The following is a 21,632-nucleotide window of genomic DNA, read 5'->3' on the forward strand; positions in this document are numbered from 1 at the left end:
ACACTTAGAAGCCACCATCAAATGTCAAGGTCACACTCAGGGGTCAATCTCAAATTTAAATGTCACACATAGGGGTCAATCTCAAATTTCAAGATCACACTTAGGGGTCAAACTAAAATTTTGCGATCAAATTATGTTTTTCTTGCGATGTTGCAGTTCCGAGACAAAAGTTGAATGTGCCAGATTCTCTACACTATGGACACATGCCTTATTGTATTTGATATTAGTCATTTTCTATGTGAGTTCACGCTTAAGATAATTATATAATCAGGCTAGTACATGTTTTTGTGAGTAGCCAGGGTTTTTTTTTACTAAGAAAGTGACGCCGATATTCGGCGTCTTCCCCTACCAGAATTTTTCCCCTAAAAATACCATTTCCCCTACAAAAATATAATTTTTCACCAAAATATAATATTTTACCCTCAAAGAAATGTTTTTTTTCTTTTGGGAAGTCAACACTTATCCAATTTGTATCATGTACAACGATCTCGCCCTCTCTCTCTCTCCCGACGAACACTCAAATCTGGGAATCCCAGTGATTCTATATATAGCTCTTAAATTACGTCATGGAAACCGGGCAACTAATCGTATTAATCATGTGACTATTTTACTGGATTCCGGTCTTGCCCGAGAAGGGTGTTTCGTCAATTAATTACCGGAAACCAGTCGAATTTTCATCCGGGTTATGTGAAAGCCAAGATATAAACGTTAAAACAGAAAAAAGTCTCTCAATTGGCGTTCATACACGAACATAATAAAACGTTCGAACTCGGAAAATATTAATTGCGTTGACGCATTTTTTAAGAATGAATTATCAAAAACCGTTGAAACCCAGCAGGATTCGGAGGTACATGTAATCAACATCGATTAATACTGTAGGATTATTGTGAAAGTGAAAGTAGACAATCGGCAGCTGTCGCACCTTTCCCTTCCAATACTGTAGCAGATCTAGATCGTCAACCCATTCATCATGAAATTGAAATCATAATATTGACATCGTTCCCCGGCCCAAGTTGAAAACATTTCCCATTATTAGATCTACACCTGCAACTTAATTTAGGACTTTGACTTTAATATCATACTTGTTCATGTGTTTAAAAACAAAAAGGTCAGAGACATGCCTCTTTATCTAAAAAAAACCTGAAGTTCGTAGATGAGTTATAGACATTGAAATGAACAGTTTTTATTTTTTCCCCAAATATGTCTCTTTCGCGCTCGATTTTCCCCTTTTACCCAGCGTCCAGCGTCTTCCCCTTTTTCTAAAAAAAACCCCTGGTAGCATAATCATCTAGCTGTTACAATATTCCAACTCAAAGCTATATGGCACTATGACTCTCTTTATATGTATGTAGTCATATGCTTAAAGTATCCACAAAGAGCTAGGTAATCTAGTATTAACTGTTGTAGTTTTAGCAAGGAATGAATGATTATTTCTGTGTTTGACAAGATAAAATATAAAGCTGTTCAATACTAATGTGATCTTGTTATATTACACATACTCAACATGAATTAAATAACATTTTATCAGGGTTGTTGTTTTACCTCCAATCAGATGATTTTCCCTTTTGAATGTAAAGATTACTTGACATATACAAGTAGGTCATCAATAAATCTGTTTAAGTTTGAAGACTATTTATGATCCTAGTTGGATAGTAGGTATCATTTTCCCCAAATGTGTTTCTAAAGTAACACCTCGGAATTTGTACAAATAGAAGCGCTATGATTAGAGCACACAAATTTGCCTCATTAATTTAGTTGTGTAGTGGGAAAACAGGACTTGATTCACGTGCATAAAGTGTAATACCAGGCTAGCCTGTGCAGTCTGCACAGGCTAATTATAAATGACAGTTTCCTCTTTAACAGATTTTTTTGTTTAAAGGAAGGTTCTTCTAAACAGGAAACCAATCTTGTCAGAAAGTGTCATACATGATTAGCCAGGCCTATCTGGGACGACACTTTAGTCACATATATAAAACACAGTTTTCCCAGGGCAGGGCTCAGTTTATTTCAAAGTTGTTTACCTCAACTCATACACCTATCTACAATTCCCATGTTTTCATCGACAGTTGGACGAGCTGCGCATGTTTGTCATGGTGATGGTGGTGTTTCTGCTGGCGTATGGCATAGCCAGCCAGGGCCTGCTGTACAAGACGCGCTCGCCAACGTGGAGAATCCTCAAGGACATCATCTACTTTCCATACTGGCAGCTTTTCGGAGAAATATTCCTCGAGGAAATCGACAGTACGATGAGCTAATTTTTTATTTATTTATTTTTTTGAAGTTGGGGGGGAGCTGCTGCTTATTAGCTTCATCTTGACTTTCAACTTTTCGAGGCTTCTCATATTAATTATTCTTAGAAGATGAAATAAAAAAATGCAGTCATTGTTCACTGCAAATACATGTTAAAAAAGAGGGGGAGGGGCATTTATTGTAGTCACCATGTTGGTTGGTTTGTTGGCCATTTTTAAAAGAATTTTGTATAAGCATTTTTTGTCTTTTGAGGTTTTTAATTGTATTGTTCTATTTACAGGAATTTTAAATTGTTCAAGCTTAATATTCAATGGAAGTACTAACGGACAATATATTCTAATGACAAAATTCAAATCGTCCAATTGGATGCCATCTTATATAAATGTTTATCCTTCAAAATATTTCAAAGCACCATATTTATCCAACTTGAAACTTTGAAACTTCTTCATCAAGGTATTGTCTGGCTAATTGTCAGATAGTATTTTGTAGTAAACGAACAATCTTAGCAAAGTGGCAGCAAACATTTATTTTGACACTTGTCAGTTCTAAAGTTTTGCGTAAAACTATTGTTTCAGATAAAATAACATTGGCAAATGCTCAATCCTATATACAAGCTATATATTGCATCTGTTTCAGCAGAGAACTTTTTCACTCTGCTCATTGTAAAAAAAACACGGGCAAATACGTCAGTTTGGCATTTATTCCTATACACTAGTATCTGAGAACACACTCCTATATAAACTTGTATATTGTGTCAATTTTAGCTGAGGACTCGTGCACGGCAGGGGCAGACAACTGTCGTACCAGCCACTGGCTCGTGTACTTCCTGTTGGCAGGCTACCTCATGGTCGGCAACATCCTCCTCCTCAACCTACTCATTGCCATCTTCAGGTACGCAACATCCTCCTCCTCAACCTTCTCATTGCCATCTTCAGGTATGCAACATCCTCCTCCTCAACCTTCTCATTGCCATCTTCAGGTATGCAACATCCTCCTCCTCAACCTTCTCATGGCCATCTTCAGGTACGCAACATCCCCCTCCTCAACCTTCTCATTGCCATCTTCAGGTATGCAACATCCTCCTCCTCAACCTACTCATTGCCATCTTCAGGTACGCAACATCCTCCTCCTCAACCTTCTCAATGCCATCTTCACGTTTGCTCGTCACAGTGATAGGAAAAGAATATAATTGAGCCTTGCTCTGGGAAAAGGGGATTTATTGCAAGTGCGTAGTGTCTTCCCAGATAAGCCTGTGCAGTCAATACAGGCTAATTAGTGACAACACTTTCTGCCTAAACTGGATTTTCTTTAAGAAGAGACTTGCTTTTAACAAAAAATACAATACAAGCGCAAAGTGTTGTCCCTGATAAGTCAGTGCGGATTGCACAGGCTAATCTTGGACGACACTTAACGCTTCTGCATTAAGCTGCCTCATGGTCATCAACGGCCTCCTCCTCAACCCCCTCATGGCAATCTTCAGGTACTCTGGTCACAAGGTTAGTGAAAATATATTATGGAACCTTGCACTTGGAAAATGGAGTTTCATGCTTTGGTGTAAAGTATCATTCCAGATTAGCCTGTGCAATCCACACAGGCTAATCAAGGATGACACTTGACGCTCTTTTTGTTTTAAGGAAGAATCTTCTTAGTGAAAATGCAGTGTAGGCGGAAGGTTTTGTCCCTGATTAGCCTGTGCAAATAACACAGGCTAATCTGGGACAACCCTATGCAAATGCATTATATCCGGTGTTTAGGTCATGGTTGGCAACTACTTCCTCAGGGCCATCTTCAGGTAGGCTGTTTACAGTGTAAGGAAAATTATGGGCAGTGTTGTAGGATAATGGGGCTTAATTCATGTTGCTTAAAGTGTCGTCTCAGATCAGGGACAAAACGTTCAGCTTGTAAGTTATTCCCATTAAAAGGAATTATCTTCTTAGCAAAAATCAAGTTTAGGCTGAAAGTGTCGTCATGATTAGCCTATGCGGACTGCACTGGCTTATCAGGGATGACACTTTGCATACATAGATTAATCCATTTTTATTACCCCTTTCAAAGAAAAGGGGGTATATAGTTTTCGCACTGTCCGTCAAGTCTGTCTGTCAGTCTGTCACACTTTTCGTGTCCGCTCTCTAATTCAAATAGTTTTCATCCGATCTTTACCAAACTTGGTCAGAAGTTGTATCTAGACAATATCTAGGTCAAGTTCGAATATGGGTCATGCCGGGTCAAAAACTAGGTCACGGGGTCACTTAGTGCATTTCAAGGATTTAGCATGATGTCCGCTCTCTTATTGAAGTAGTTTTCATCTGATCTTTACCAAACTTGGTAAGAAGTTGTATCAAGACAATATCTTGGTCAAATTTGAATATGGGTCATGTCGGGTCAAAAACTAGGTCACAGGGTCACTTAGTGCATTTCAAGGAAAGCATGGTGTCCGCTCCCTAATTGAAGTTGTTGTCATCTGATCTTTACCAAACTTGGCTAGAAGTTGTATCAAGACAATATCTAGGTCAAGTTTGAATATGGGTCATGTCGGGTCAAAAACTAGGTCACAGGGTCACTTAGTGCATTTCAAGGAAAGCATGGTGTCCGCTCCCTAATTGAAGTTGTTGTCATCTGATCTTTACCAAACTTGGCTAGAAGTTGTATCAAGACAATATCTAGGTCAAGTTTGAATATGGGTAATGTCGGGTCAAAAACTAGGTCACAGGGTCACTTAGTGCATTTCAAGGAAAGCATGGTGTCCGCTCTCTAGTTTATGTGGCTTTCTGATTTATTTTGATATTCTAAGACATTTTTATGCCCCCGAAGGAGGGCATAAAGTGATCGGACTGTCCGTCCGTCTGTCCATCACACTTTGCGTTTAGATTTCTAAAAATGCTCATAACTTCTATGTTGCTTCAGATAGCAATTTCATATTTGGCATGCATGTGTATATGGACAAGGCCTTTCCAAACGCATACAAATTTTTACCCCTGTGACCTTGACCTTGAACTTAGGGTCCGCGTTTAGGTTTCGAAATCTGCGTTTAGGTTTCTAAAAAAGCTCATAACTTCTACCAAGCGTTTATAGGGGGCATAAGTCATCCTATGACTTATGCTCTCTTTTCTATTAGAAAAGATTTTTTTCTGTCATTGCATTCACATGTTTACTATATTGCATGCAAAAAAAATCTAATTGCATTCAGATGTTAAATTTCACAACATTCACATGTGATCTATAATTGCATCTCATAAATTCTCATTGCATGCATGTTCACTCTTATATTTTTCACATGTGAACTATAATTGCATACACATAAACTCTCATTGCATGTACTTAAATTGCATTCAACATTGCATTTTATTGTGAACTCTTATTGCATACACCTTGTACATTGTGACCTACTATTGTGTACACCTGTGAAGTCTAATAGGAGTCTTATGTGAACGCCTTTGATATACACATGTCATGTAAACTCTCATTTTATCCCATCATCAGACGTGCTTTGTCGAAATAAACCACTGTGGAATATATTTTCCTTTATTTCGGCAATGCTGAAATACAGCTGTCAAGCGCAGCGGACTCTTATATCAGTCATGGTCATATTACTCAGAATCAACTATAAAGTAATCATTTTTAGTAAAATCGAATCAGATTCAACAAAACAAACAATTTGATACCAAGATGGAATATATTTTAAACACAAAATGCAACACAAAAAGCAAAAAAACATTTTTACAAATATTAAGTGCGCATATTCATTATGTCATTATTAACACATCAAATGACAAAAGTCATATTCTTTCTGGCTAAAACTGCAGTTTTGTAGTGATTTTTTAAAATTATTTCTTTAAAATAAGGGACGTAGAGGAATAATAAACAGAAAAACAGGTTAGTGCCTGATCTTCTTGAAATATATTAGACTCGGCTCGAATAAAATAATAAAACAATGTTTGCTTAAAATAACTTTGGGATTTTCCATGTAGTTCTATTTTCCTATTCTATTTTTAAAGAAATAATTGACAACTTAAAAAATTGATGGGATATATAGAATACTAGGTCGGTGCTGAATGAAGCGAATTTTATTTTGCTCTGCCCGAAAATCTGAACCACTCGCCAAGGCTCATGGTTCAGATTTACTAAGCCTCGCAAAATAAACTTCGCTTTATTTGGTTCCGCCTAGTATTCTCTATGAATTCAAATGTGGACTGGCTTTGCAATCACATGGGAATGCACACATTGAAATGACATGTAAACCCTCACAGTACTCTAATAAGCATCACAAAAATATGTTAACTCGCATAAAGATAACAAATGTATTATAAAATGTGAAATTTAATCACAAACTTATATGAAATCTCATTACCCTCATCTTAAAAATCATATTTCATTTACATGTGAACATCCACATTGCAATGAAATGCGAAGTCTCCTTGCAATAAAACGTGAATTATCAATGCAGTAAAGAGTTGATTGTAATTGAAGTCAAAAGAATGAAAAGCCTAATTGAAATAAAAAATGTGAATATCATGGCATACATGTAAGTATGCGAATTGATCCTCATTAAGGGCAATGATATTTAAAGACTCCATGCTATAAAATGTTAATTATCAAGGCATTAGAATGTGATGTGATCCTTTTTGCTGTCAATCAAATGCCAATCCTCATAGCAATAAAATGCAAAGCCTCATTGCAATAAAATGCAAAGCCTCATTGCAATACAATGCAAAGCCTCATTGCAATAAAATGCAAAACCTCATTGCAATAAAATGCAAAGCCTCATTGCAATAAAATGCAATGTCTCATTGCAATAAAATGCAAAGCCTCATTGCAATAAAATGCAAATCCTTATTGCAATAACATGCAAAGCCTCATTGCAATAAAATGCAAAGCCTTATTGCAATAAAATGCAAAGCCTTATTGCAATAAAATGCAAAGCCTCATTGCAAGAAAATGCAAAGCCTCATTGCAATAAAATGCAAAGCCTCATTGCAATAAAATGCAAAGCCTCATTGCAATGAAATGCAAAGCCTCATTGAAATAAAATGCAAAGCCTCAGTGCAATAAAATGCAAAGCCTCATTGCAATAAAATGCAAAGCATCATTGCAATAAAATGCAAAGCCTCATTGCAATAAAATGCAAAGCCTCAATGCAATACAATGTGATTGTATGCTCATTTCAGTCACGTGTTTGAGGCGGTGGATAAAAACTCCCAAGAGATCTGGAAGTATCAGATGTACTTCATGGTGAATGAATATGAGAAGAAGACAGCCCTGGTGCCGCCTGCCTCCCTCCTGGAGCACTTCTACCTTGCAGTCATGTGGGTCGTGAAACATACCTGCAGTGGAAAGAGGCGAAAGGATGGTAGGTGAAGTGCATATGCGTAAATTGTCATCCCAGGTTAGCCTAGGCAGTCCACACAGGCTAATCAGGGAGGACACTTTCAACTTTTGTGTAATGTTTCGTTCATAGGAGGTTTTTTCCAAATTAAAAGCGTTTTATACGAACTCGACTACTCACTTTGATATTTTCGCCATGTACAGAGCAGACATGGGGGCCACGTCACCTGGAGTACCTGCAGCTGTTTGAGAAGGAGATGATGATGAACTGCCTGCGCGACATGAAGTCCATGGAGATGTCTGGCATTGACATGACCGTGCACAAGCTGCAGAAGAGGTAAGAATGCAAACAGTTGAGCTACTCTCTGGAAAAACGGGGTTTAATGCATGTGCTTAAAGTGTCGTCCCAGATTAGCCTGTGCGGATTAGGGACCACTCTTTCTGCTTCAACTGGATTCTCACTACGAAGATAATTTCTGTTAAGGTAAAATAGAATAAAAATGGAAAGTGTCGTCCCAAATGTGCCTGTGTGGATTATACAAGGTAATTTGGGACAACACTTGACGCACATGCATTTAACATTCTTTTTTCAGAGCCCGCCTCTCTTCTAACAAAACTTTTTAGTGAACCTGAATGCATTGAAACTTTAACAATAATAACTTTAATGGTGGCTTTAATTGATCAGTTATTGACAGAATACTTAAACAATACTAAACAAACTGTATGCACAACAATTAAATATGAATATAATGACAATATATGTATGAACAACTTAAAACTTAAACATTGATAACTTTATCAGCTTTATTATCAGAAAATGACAGAATACTTAAAAAACAATTTTAGCGACTAACATTCACATTTCTTAACTATGAATTTAATACAATGAACTTATACTCACACAAATGGGAATATATTTGATAATTTGAGCGCGCCCATTTCAGAGTGGACGAGCTGACTAAGCTGATAGAGGATGAGGTTGTGGTAGACACAATGCCCAACCATCCGTGGAAGCAGTGGATTGATGAGTTGGTCAAGGCCGCACCCGAGGAGGGGCTGGAACCTGATGGCAGGCCCCAGAGTGCCAAGGTAGTTTAGTGTTAACCTATTTATGTTAGCTTCATGGGATCCATGTTCAAATATCTATGGAAGCAATGGATTCTTGAGTTGGTCAAGGCCGCGCCCAAGGAGGGGCTGGTGCCCTATGGCCGGCCCCAGAATGCCAAGGTAAACTCTTATTGATACCTATTTATATGAGATGAGCCCCTTTTTGTCTATCCATCCTTGGAAGCAATGGATTGATGAGATGGTGAAGGTCACGCCCGAGAAGGGGATGGAGCCAGATGGCCTGTCCCAGAGTGCCAAGGTCAGCCCCTTTTAATTAAATTGTTTATATTGTTTTGCACATGTCGGTCGGTTGTTCGGTCAGTCCGTCGGTCCGTCCACCAGTTGGTTTCCGGATGATAACTCAAGAACCTTAAGGCATAGGATCATGAAACTTCATAGGTACATTTATCATGACTGGCAGATGACCCCTATTGATTTTCAGGTCACTAGGTCAAAGGTCAAGGTCGCAGTGACTCAAAATAGTAAAACGGTTTCCGGATGATAACTCAAGAATGCTTACGCCTAGGATCATGAAACTTCATAGGTACATTGATCATGACTGGCAGATGACCCCTATTGATTTTCAGGTCAATAGTTCACAGGTCAAGGTCACAGTGACTTGAATCATGACTGACAGATTACCCCTATTGATTTTCAGGTCACTAGGTCAAAGGTCAAGGTCACAGTGACTCGAAACAGTAAAATGGATTCCGTATGATAACTCAAAAATGCTTATGCCTAGGATCATGAAACTTCATAGGAACAATGATCATGACTGGCAGATGACCCCTATTGATTTTCAGGTCACTAGGTCAAAGGTCAAGGTCACAGTGACAAAAAACGTATTCACACAATCGCTACCACTACAACTGACAGCCCATAGGGGGGCATGCATGTTTTACAAACAGCCCTTGTTTCTGTAAGTAGTTTCACTGTGAACAAGTGGGTATAATAATGTTATGAGACAAAAAAGGGCTTGGAGGTAGTCGGAAGGGGCAAACAGGGATCTTAATGGGGTAGGGCACGTTGCCTTTCTGTTTAGGCCTCACTGAAAGTCTGATGTGATGTAAATTAAGTGCATTGATTTGATCCCTCATCAACATGTTAATGATATCACTATTAGGTCGTTAATCTGGTGCCATGACATGATGCAATATTTAGTTCTTTTTATGTCCCCCACCACTATAGTGGGGGACATATTGTTTTTGCCCTGTCTGTTGGTTTGTTTGTTGGTTTGTTTGTTTGCCCCAACTTTAACATTTTCCATAACTTTAGCAATATTGAAGATAGCAACTTCATATTTGGCATGCATGTGTATCTCATGGAGCTGCACATTTTGACTGGTGAAAGGTCAAAGTCATCCTTCAAGGTCAAAGGTCAAATATATGGGTCAAAATCGCTGATTTAATGTACACTTTTGCAATATTGAAGCTAGCAACTTGATATTTGGCATGCATGTGTATCTCATGGTGCTGCACATTTTGAGTGGTGAAAAGTCAAGGTCATCCTTCATGGTCAAAGGTCATATATATGGGGACATAGTGTTTCACAAGCACATCGCTTGTTCTTGTTACTTCTGATTTCAAGATATTAATTTTGTGTTACTTTTTTCTTATATTGATAATTTATCATTACTTGTGAAATGATTCATTGTAATTAACCCTTCCCCCCCCCCCATAAGAAGCCAAGTGAAAATGGCTTTTGCAACCAGCATAAAACCAGAACAGCCTGCGAGTAACTCTCAGTCTGGTCAGGTTTTATGCTGTTTGCTGCTCATCAGTTAATAATTGTTGGAAATAGCCTTTTAAACTTGAATTTAGTGAGAAAGGTATTTAATTAAAGTTACCTTTCTATGGGACTACGTATCTAAGTGGTAAGATGGCCATGGTGTAGTGGATATAGTATCTGCGTAGTGATCGAGAGGTCACGGGTTTGATCCCCACTTTGGGAGCGTTCTGGAGAGGTCACGAATTTGATCCCCACTGTGGGAGCGTTCTGGAGAGGTCACGGGTTTGATCCCCACTGTGAGAGCGTTCTTTAGATCTCCCCCATAGACACCAAGGAAACGGACTCAAGAGCGTTTCATATAAGCTTAGGCTTGTTATTCAATCGAAAAAAAAAAGTTGTAATGGGTTAATGTATACTGTCAAGCAGTTTTAGTCTCATCTTAGTACCATAAACTTTGCCTTCAACCAAGAAGGTTGCTGTTAAAGAAGGTTAACTTACAATTAAACAAATGACAAACACACAAAATATCCTTGGTATTGCTGTGCAAAAGTTTCTGATAAAATTATCAGTAGAGAATTATTGATTTCTGTTTTCAAAAAAGTTTTTAATATGAAATGTCAGAATATATTTACCATATGTATAAACATTAAAAAGTTTTTACCATATATTTTATTTTACACATAATTACTTTAAATGTGAAGACATTTCTTAAATTTCTACATAGAAGCTTCATGATATGGACTTCACACTATATGTCAGTCTGTATGTTATAAGTCCCCTACCGGTGATTTACGCTTTGTGTGTCTGTGAGTCTGTGTGTCTGTCAGTCAGTCTGTCACACTTTTCTGGATCCTGTGATAACTTTAAAAGATCTTTATATTTTTTCATGGAACTTGAAACATGGACAGATGGCAATATGGAGATTATGCACGTCCTTTCATTTTGTTCCTATGTCAAGAATTCTGGTTGCTATGGCAACAAATAGACTAGAAATTTTGCTCAAAATGGGAATTTTTATTACCATCTACAAGGCAAACTTGAAAGAATTATGTCCCTTGAAAACAAAGGGAGACAATTATATTACTTCTTCATGTGAGGTAGGGGACTTTTATTGCTTGGAAATAGTCTTGTTTTTACTGTCTCCTAGCATTTTTCCTTCTTACTTTCTGACATTGCAATATGTGCATTGCAGACCCCAATCCACAAGTATAAACCTCATATTGAACAAAATGTCAAAGTAAGAGGAAAAATGTAGTTTTTTACCATCTCATATTGTGACACTGTAGCCTTTACCCCAAGCATTTGTTCTAAATAAACATGATCACCCATTTGTAAAAATGTGTGTGTACTTTTATTTTTAATTTGTACAGAATTAGCTTAAGCTCAATTTAGTCATACTAATGCTCGATTGGTCATTGTCGGCTCGGGTACTACTTACATGTACCCCGGGTACTCTTAAGTATACTTACATGTACCCCGGGTACGGTAAATATACTAAATCGTACCAGGGAAATTTAACGCTAAATCGGTCGTTGTCGGCTATTTTTTGGGAATTAATTATATTTACATATATGTCAATTTTCTGTAAAATGGCATCTATATTATCGAAACTCATACTCAAAAAGCATGTTAATGCAGATTTTTTAAAAAGAGAAGTTTTATTTAAGATAATCGGTAGCGCGTTTTACGACATCGGATTTGGGGCGGAAATACTTGGGTACAGTCTAATATCGACCGGGTACGATTAAGTATATTTACCGTACCCGGGGTACATGTAAGTATACTTAAGAGTACCCGGGGTACATGTAAGTAGTACCCGAGCCGACAATGACCAATCGGGCCATACTAATAGTTCAAGAATTGGTCGTTAATTTATAATTTAGTTGGACAACTTATCTCTACTGTTTTAGGTAAATATGTGTACATACAATCAAAATTCTCTTTTTTTCCTGTTATACACATCTATCACTAAATACAGTCTAAAGATAATATGATTAATAATGAAATTTTGGCCAGTAACAGATTTCTACTGATACATAGATATGCATGTATACATGTACTCTCATGGGAGCTATGTTTGTTTAGATATTGAATAACTTTCTATACGCACTTCTCAATTGAGAAATTTTACCATAATACACTTATCAAGTACATGTGTACCTGTAGATAGACTTAATATTTGTTACCTAATGACTAAATATTTTAATTGACACTTCGGATATAGTGTTCAGCATCACTATAAAATAACCATGCATCTGACCAAACGAAATTGTAATCGCTTTTATTTCAGTTGGTTCAAATTGCTGAAGTTGAAGAGGAAGACAAAGAAAAAAAGCACAAGAAAAAGAAGAAAAAGAAAGAAAAGAAAAGAAAGAGAGAGCGAGAACAATCAGAGGAAAGACAGGGCAAGGGGGACAATTTGAACAATTTGAACATAATTGAAGCTCCAAAACCAGAATTTGAGAAACAGTTGTTTAAAAAAACTGAGAGGGGCTTAGTTCCGACTCTTCCCAGCGATGATTCTGAGACCGATAATGTCTCGCCACTCTACCAGAAGCAGCAGATGGATAGATATGCTTCCTCCCAGCAAAAGTTGTCTCCCTTACCTTCCCGTCGTCAGGCAGAGGGCGGAGTTGCTAGGGCTGAACCTGTCAGAATGCCGGTGTTGTCCGATAGTGATGAGTTATCACCTAGGGAACTGAGGAAAAGGAAGAAGAAAAAGAAGAAGCAGCAAATGAGATTCAGTAAAACTGAGAGTGACTAGTGAGACTATTCCCCTCAGGTAAAGAGTTCTGGAAAAACGCACTAAATGCTGTGTTGTCTAAGATAAGCCTTTTGAATTCTGCACAGGCTTATCAGGGATGACACTTTCTGCTTTTACTGAATTTAAGCATTTAAAGAAAGTCTCTTCTAAATTAAATCAAGTTGGACTGCACAGGCTAATCTGGGACAACACTCTATATATATGCATTAAGCCTTATTTACCCAGTTTTTATTTTGAACACCTGATCTTTAAAGCTTTGTCAATAGACAGAGTTCAAATAACCATTGTTTAACATGCAATATAAATTTATATAAAAATAGTAGTTTTGATATGTATGAATATAGGAAATAATTGGTTTAAATGCTGATTGTCACCATACATTGAACAAGATGCAAGCTTACAACCTCATAGTTTAATCCCCACGTTCAGACCTCAAAGTCATTGTCTTGATAATAAATGGTCTGGAAAAGGTCCTAAAATGTTTCAGTGCCCCTTCACAGATGAGCATTTTGCAGTTTGTAGAACTGGGCAGTTACAGTTCCACCACTGTGTGTGCATTTACTATAAATATTGATAAATGTAGATATTGTTTTAAGGGTAATGTGGCACACTAATGCTCAACAGATGAATAAATTGTGTTTTCCAAAGGAAAAAAATGGTTATTAGATTGGCGAATGTCAGTGGGCTGGCGGGCGGGCGGAACAGGCTTGTCCGGGCCATAACTATGTCGTTCATTGTGAGATTTTAAAATCATTTGGCACTTTTGTTCACCATCATTGGACGGTGTGATGGGGAAAGAATTACGTCAATATCTCCAAGGTCACACTTTGAGTTCAAAGGTCAAAAATGGCCATAAATGAGCTTTTCCGGGCCATTACTATGTCAATCATTGTGAGATTTTATAATCATTTGGCATGTTTGTTCACCATCTTTGGACGGTGTGTCGCGCGAAAGAATTACGTCAATATCTCCAAGGTCACAATTTGAGTTGAAAACCTGGTTTTGTGACAATTTTGTCCCTTGTTTTTCTGATGATTTGTGTGTAGTATTCTCTGCATTTGAAGATGTAGAACTATATGGGATAAGGTTGTTTAATGCATGTGTGTAAAGTGTTGTCTCAAATTAGCCTGTGCAGTTTGCCATACCGTCTGCAGACTGTCCTACAGACAACTTGATCTTCACGTTAGCCAGGCTCTGGAAAAAAACAAGCTTAATGCATTAACGTCTAGAATCATTCTTGAATAAGCTTCAACAGTCCACACAGGCTAATCTGGGACAATACCTTCCGCTTTTATGGAATTATAATATCGAAGGAAGTTTTTTTAAAGTGAATATCCAGGTACTGATATTAGAGATGAACTATTTACTGTGCACCAATGTCAATTATTAAAAAGCCACATGAAAATACATTCTTAATGAAATGAGCAGGGCTCTTTGAAAAAGTGGTTTAATGCACGTGTGTCTGCACAGGCTAATCAGGGAAGACACTTTCGCTTTTATGGTATTTTTTGTTTACAGAAAATCTCAGTTTTGGTGGAAAGTGTTGTCCCTGATAAGCCTTGCCGACTTCACAGCCAAATCTTGGACGACACTTATCGCACATGAATTGAACCCTTTTTTTCACAGAGCACAGAGTACAGAGTACCTGGTGCATTGTTTTACAGCAATAATTTTACAACTACTTTTATAAATCTAGTATTTATATCCATACTTGTACAGTTATTTTGTAGTGCTTATCTTTTGTACCATTATGTTGAAGTTGGTATGTTTTTGTATAGATTTTTTAGAATTCAGATGAATGAAAATTATAAATGCTATATATTGTCTGTGATATTTGTTCAAGAATGTTAAATTGTTGCAAATTATACTTTCATGTACATTTTACATTTAAAAAAATACAAACAATATGCAGGATATTCCGGCCATGTTTGTTCGAAAAATGATAAATTTAAACACAAACCCATTTGTTATTTCATTGCTGTTTATTTCATTTGAATTTATTGTTTATGTAAGTAAATCAGTCTTTGAGATTGTACTTTCATCTTATTCCCTCCATCACACATATAATGTTATTTAAAATCCTTTATTTAAGGCAATATTTGTATATTTTTACATACTGGTACTTTTGAACATAATGTTGATGTATTTTTATTTATTGTTGGTGTATGTTTTATAAAATACCAACCACTTGTAATATAATCTAACTACACTATTCTTTTAATATACTTCATTTTGATATTGTATAAAGTATAAATATTTCACTTTATATTATGATTTTCCTGTTGGGCGCCCAAAAATGTCATTACATGTTTGATCAAGGGAGGCTGATTCGTATGTTGTATAAACATTTAATGCAGAGTAGCCACGATTGGTTAAATTGGGGGTCACACTTGGGAAACCAAACATATCCAAAAGAAATTACAGTAAAACAATGAAAATTATCGATCATTATCACTGTTAATTTACTCTGTTTGAAACAGTGAATTAACAGTTTTAATTCACTTATATTTCTCTATAAACCACGGGAAAGCATAAAATGAATATGCTTGTTTAGATACTCACATGATATAAAATATAATTTTAATATAGGTAATAGATTCTTGACAAGTTGACAGTAGAATTAGTGTTAATGAATTAGTTTGCCTGTTGATTTGTTGTGTAGCAAAATATGTTGTTAATTTTATTAGCTCACCTGATTGCTCAGGTGAGCTTTTGTGGCCGGTCTTGGTCCGTCATCTGTCCGTCCGTCCGTTCATATTTATTCGTAAACACTCTATAGGCCACATTTATTGACGATCTTCATGAAACTTGGTCAGAAGCTTTGTCCCAATGAAATCTCGGTCGAGTTCTAAACTGGGTCGTGCCGGGTCAAAAACTAGATCACTAGGTAAAAAAAAAAAAAAGGTAAACACTGTAGAAGTCACATTTTATGCCCAATCTTCATGTAACTTTGTCAAAATGTTTGTCTTAATGATATGTTGGTTGAGTTCAAAAGTGGTTCCAGTCAGTTGAAAAACATGGCCGCCAATGGGCGGGCAGTTTTTCTTATTTGGCTATAGAGAAACCTTGTAAACACTCTAGAAGTCACAATTTTTGCCCAATCATCATGAAAGTTGGTCAAAACATTGGTTTTATTGATGTCTCGGACGAGTTAGAAAATGGTCCAGATCGGTGAAAAAACATGGCCGCCAGTGGGCGGGGCATTTTTCTCTATATGTATATAGTGAAAACATGTGAACACTCTAGAAGTCACATTTTTGTCCCAATTTCCATGAAATTTGGTCAGAACATTTGTTTCCTTGATATGAGAGCAGAGTTCGAAAATGGTACCGGTCAGTTGAATAACATGGCTGCCGGGGGGGGGCAGTTTTCTAATATTTATATAGTAAAAAAGCTTGTGAACACTCTAGAAGTCACATTTTTTGCCCAATCATCATGAAACTTGGTGAAAAGATTGGTTTTATATATATCTCAGATGAGTTCGCAAATGGTCCCGATCGGTCAAAAAACATGGCTGCCAGGGGGGTGGGGCAGTTTTCCTTATGTGACTATATATAGAGAGAAACCTTGTGATTGAACACTATAGAAGTCACATATTTTGCCTAATCATCATGAAACTTAGTCAATACATTGGTTTTATTGATTTCTTGGACAAGTTGGAAAATGGCTCAGATCGGTGAAACACACTTTTTAGCTCACCTGATTGCTCAGGTGAGGTTTTAGTATTGGTCTTTGTCCGCTGTCTGCCCGTCCACTCTTGGTTTGTAAACACTCTAGCATTCACATTTCTCAAGCATTCTTTATCAAAGTTGCTGAAAGATCTCAGTCAAATTTGATAATGAACAAAATCACATAATTAATGCCATAATTATTGCCCTTAGATTGCCCAAATTTTCATTATATTATACAAAATCCTTGTAAACACTCTAGAGGTCACAATTTTGTTTCAGATTTTATGAATCTTGGTACCTAATAATATTTATTTTTGTAAGCAAAGTTTGATGTTTGGTAACTGGGGTCAACTCAAAATATAGGTCACCAGGTCAAATCTTACGAAAACACAAACACTCCATACGCCAGAGTTTTGGAACAATAATGATGAAACATGACCATGATGTTTGTCTGGACAATATCTAGGTCAAGTTTGACGTTTGGTTAAGATTGAATGAACCGACTCCTCTCAGGTGAGCGAACTAGGGCCATCTCGGCCCTCTTGTTTTCATTCTTGTTATCAGTATAATATTATGTTGAGTACTGCAGACGGGTCAGGGAAATCGCACAGTCTGGTCATGAGCTGAGGATAGCTCCTGACTGGACTGCGCAAATGTGCTTGCTGGGGTTGAGCTACGCTTGAAGCATTTAGCTAAAGAGCAATCTTGTATCAGTATATTGTATTGCCCTGTTTTAAGCTGTGATCCATAAACATTTTAAGGTTAAAAAATGTGTCATTTGTATATTATTAAAAATTATGTAAGGAAAGTCTTATATAAAAGCTATATTTTTGTTTAGTCATCCCACTGTTAATTGCAGACAATGTGATACACGTGTATTTGCAATGAACAGGTCAAATCACAATTTCAGTATTGTAAACACACTTGTAAAAATATGTTTGTTAATTAAGAATTCAAATGTTCTTGGAATACTACTTTTACTAGGTAAAATTTGTACCTCATTACAGTATAAGTTTCAGTTACTTTCATTATACCTGTACAAACTAAAAGGCATTAGAGCTATTACGATGAAAGAAATCCATGTGTGGTACTTAACCCTTAAAGCGCTGGAGCTGAATTTTAAAGGCCTTTGCAAACAGTTTGGATCCAGATGAGACGCCACAGAACGTGGCGTCTCATCTGGATCCAAACTGTTTGCTATTCTGATAGTATTCTTTGAAAAAAATTCAAAGAAAATGCTAATTTAAGAAATTCAGCAGACGACATTTGAGCAGACGACAAATTTCCCAGCATGCAAAGGGTTAATAGTAAATTTTATGAGCACATCATTTTCCACATGTGCCAATACTAGTATTGATATCAATTGAAAAACTGTAAAACACACATATTGGTTCTTCCAACTAACTGCAAAACACTCTTTTCATTGTAGATTTGGATTATTGTATGATTATTTCTTATTTGTCACGATATAAGGTTGTTCTTATGTCTGCACATGGTAATAAACATGTACTATACATGTTTAAGTTTTAGGCCTTACTAAATGTTTTGATTGTATCATTTTCAATTGATGATGATCTAGAAAAGAAACAATTTGTAATATTTTTCTTAGTCATTAGTTTTTATTCACTTAAATGTTGCATTTACAATATTTTTTATGCCCCCGAAGGAGGGCATATAGTGATCGCACTGTCCGTCCATCTGTCCGTCACACTTTGCGTTTAGGTTTCGAAAAATGCTCATAACTTCTATGTCTCTTCAGATGTAACATTCATATTTGGTATGCATGTGTATATGGACAAGGCCTATCCATACGCACACAAATTTTGACCCCTTTGACCTTGACCTTGAACTAAGGGTCTGCGTTTAGGTTTCGAAAAATGCGTTTAGGTTTCGAAAAATGCTTATAAATTTCAATCAAAGCATTTATTGGGGGCATATGTCATCCTATTGAGACTGCTCTTGTTTGAAATCTTTTAAGATTTTGTTTGTCCATTTAACTAGAATTTTTTTATCAATTAGAATGTTTTTGCCTTTTTATATATGTTTATATGATAATTTATGATTATTTATGTATTATTCATTGTATTGATTTATTTGTAATATTACCTGATTGGTTTTATAAAAGACTAATATTGAACATAAAAATGTTAATTTTTGTTTTGATCTGCTTAACCCATTTATGCCTAGTGGACTCTCCTATCCTTCTTATTTGGATCAATTTATTTCCAAAATAAGGGATGGCTAGTATATTTATTTCTTTGTTTAGAATTTTTCTTACAGGCCTTTTTTCTAGTCGCTAGGCATAAATGGGTTAATTGTTAAGTATTGATAAATGAAGATCGTACTCGGTTTTATTTAGTATTTGAGACAATGAGTTGTTAGAAATTCAAAAATATTCAGGTGTTTTTGTACGCGTTTGCATATCAAATTATCAATATTTTATATATGTATATAATTCAGTGCTCAAGCATTTTACCTTTCACCAGTGGTCACTTCATTATGATGTTATTTCATGTTTCAATGTTTAAATGTGTCTCGTTCTAAGAAAACTGGGCTTAATGCATGTGCGTACAGTGTCTTCCCAGATGCAGTCTGCACAGGCTAATGAGGGACTACACTTTCCGTTTGTATGGTATTTTTAGTTTCAAGGAAGTCCCTCCTTACCGAAAATCAAGTTTAGGCGGAAAGTGTCATCCCTGATTAGCCTGTGCGGACTGCACAGGCTAATCTGGGATGACACTTTACGCACATGCATTAATCCTTGTTGTTATTTTCAGAACAAGGCTCAAATGTAAAACCGGTGTATCTGTACAATATCTCCATATCAGATACTGTTGTTCCCAGCAACCTTTGTTGTTCCAAGCAACCTTTGAAAGGTTTTTTACTGACCAATATACTCAGTCATACATATCAATATTTTTGCTGCTGTGATATATAACATTACCCTGTGTGATTTTACTGACAGTTTAACTTTTGACTGCTGTTTTATGCTAACGTTTTCACATCACTATGTTCTTATTAGTTGTGTATCTTTTAAATACTTTTATGTCTTAAGTTCTGTCTTTCATTTTACATATCTGTTTATATGCTGTGTAACTTTTAGTCATACTTTTTGGACTTACACAGTCATGTTGATATGGCATATGTAAATGTGTTATTTTCTTTTTAACTTATCCCTATTTTCCTTACTACAGAGTTTGTATTTTTAATCTTTTGATATAACTTTACATCGTTCATGTATACATTTTTTCTTTAGCAATGTTTGCTTCTTTTATTAGATTTACGTTTTATTTATTGGATGTGAATGGGAAAAATTGAAGTTAACTATTTTTAAAGTATTACCCATGCAAAATTCGTAATATTAGTCGAACTTGTTTGACATTAAAGTACAAAAACATTTAGATTGTGATGCCTTTAAAGTTATAAAACTGTCATACTGTATAACGAACAAAAGGGTAATCCTCAAAATGATATGCCAGTGTACTGTGTAAACCGAAAATTGGCCAATATACAGTGAAAATAACATGTGAAACGCAAAATGCCAAATTACCTATACATGTACATACGTGCATATTTGACCATCTGATCTACCCGAGTTTGTATTGTATGTAGTTGATTTACTGATTTTTTCACATGATTTCACTTCACTATTATGTGTCGACAATATATTGTGCGTACAATATGCTGGTAATATTTCAGTTAATCGTGCATTGGTGTGCTATTGTTACAACATAAACTTTCCTTTACTAGCAATTGTTTTAACATAAAGTCATGTGGTAGATTGTATTAATGCAATAAAAAGATTATTAATTTCTTGTTATCGTTTAATATACCGGGGTATTCCACAATTTTCAACATGACGATATAAGTAACTAATCTTTTCACATCGCAACTACTATTGGCCCTGCTGTTAAAAAGCCGTTATTTGTGGTAGATTTAAAGGGACCGTCAACCGCGATTGACGAAAAAATTAAAGTTTTAAAATACCGTCTTTTTTTACAATTATTAGTTTTTATTAAATATCTGCTTTATGTTTCCTAAAAATATAAGTTGTATCAATCGGTAAAATACAACTGCACAGAAATAATTCCCGTATAATGCTTCTCGCTAGTTTTCCATACTAGCTGGACTACTTCTAATGACGTCACTTTGAATGCAGAAAATTATAAGAGCATTCTTGGTTATTTATGAACGCTTAAAATCATTTTTGTAACTTAAATGATCCACAGTTGTATATAATAAAAGGAATATTACGCAAGTCAATTGTTACAAGTGTTTGTATCAGTCTCATGGCTTGCGCTCTTTCGTATCACACTCGAGGCTCTGCCTCTCGTGAGATACGCCATCACACAAGTCACTCGACTGATACAAACACATGGAACAATTGACTAGCGTAATATTCCTTATATATTGACTAAAATAACACGACCGGTGTATTACATTACCTGAAAAAAAAAATATTTACAGTATATTCGGTAACAAAATTTCGCGATTTGAAATTGAAAGTACATAGCGAAAATAGGTGATATAACGATATACACGCTATAAATAACGCAAGTAGATTGATCATTTTATATACAAAGTATATACAATTCACTACGCATGCACAGTTTGCATTCCTGGGTTAACCACGTGACGATGATGATCAATCTACTTGCGTTATTTATAGTTAATTACCTGGTAGACATACCCAGTAAAATTTATTACCGAATTTACTGAACATATGAAAACTAGCAAACATTTTTTGAAGTAATGCAATATACCAGTCGTGATATTTTAATCAATGTGAA

The 21,632-nt window shown here is 36.1% G+C and overlaps 1 protein-coding gene across 2 annotated transcripts in view; it reads left to right on the forward strand.

Moving 5' to 3' along the window:
- LOC127842400 (transient receptor potential cation channel subfamily M member-like 2) overlaps positions 1-17,964 on the forward strand; it is a 59,087-nt gene extending 41,123 nt beyond the window's left edge. For both annotated transcript variants that reach the window (XM_052371887.1, XM_052371888.1), the window contains exons 21-26: positions 2,067-2,241; positions 3,015-3,141; positions 7,416-7,597; positions 7,777-7,909; positions 8,517-8,661; positions 12,698-17,964. In XM_052371887.1, coding sequence (XP_052227847.1) covers positions 2,067-2,241; positions 3,015-3,141; positions 7,416-7,597; positions 7,777-7,909; positions 8,517-8,661; positions 12,698-13,171 — 1,236 coding nt within the window. In that variant the 3' untranslated portion in view covers positions 13,172-17,964. The remainder of the gene's footprint in view (positions 1-2,066; positions 2,242-3,014; positions 3,142-7,415; positions 7,598-7,776; positions 7,910-8,516; positions 8,662-12,697) is intronic.
- Positions 17,965-21,632: the final 3,668 nt, after the last annotated feature.

Source organism: Dreissena polymorpha, chromosome 8 (genome assembly GCF_020536995.1).
Source record: "Dreissena polymorpha isolate Duluth1 chromosome 8, UMN_Dpol_1.0, whole genome shotgun sequence".
Lineage (NCBI taxonomy): Eukaryota > Metazoa > Mollusca > Bivalvia > Myida > Dreissenidae > Dreissena > Dreissena polymorpha.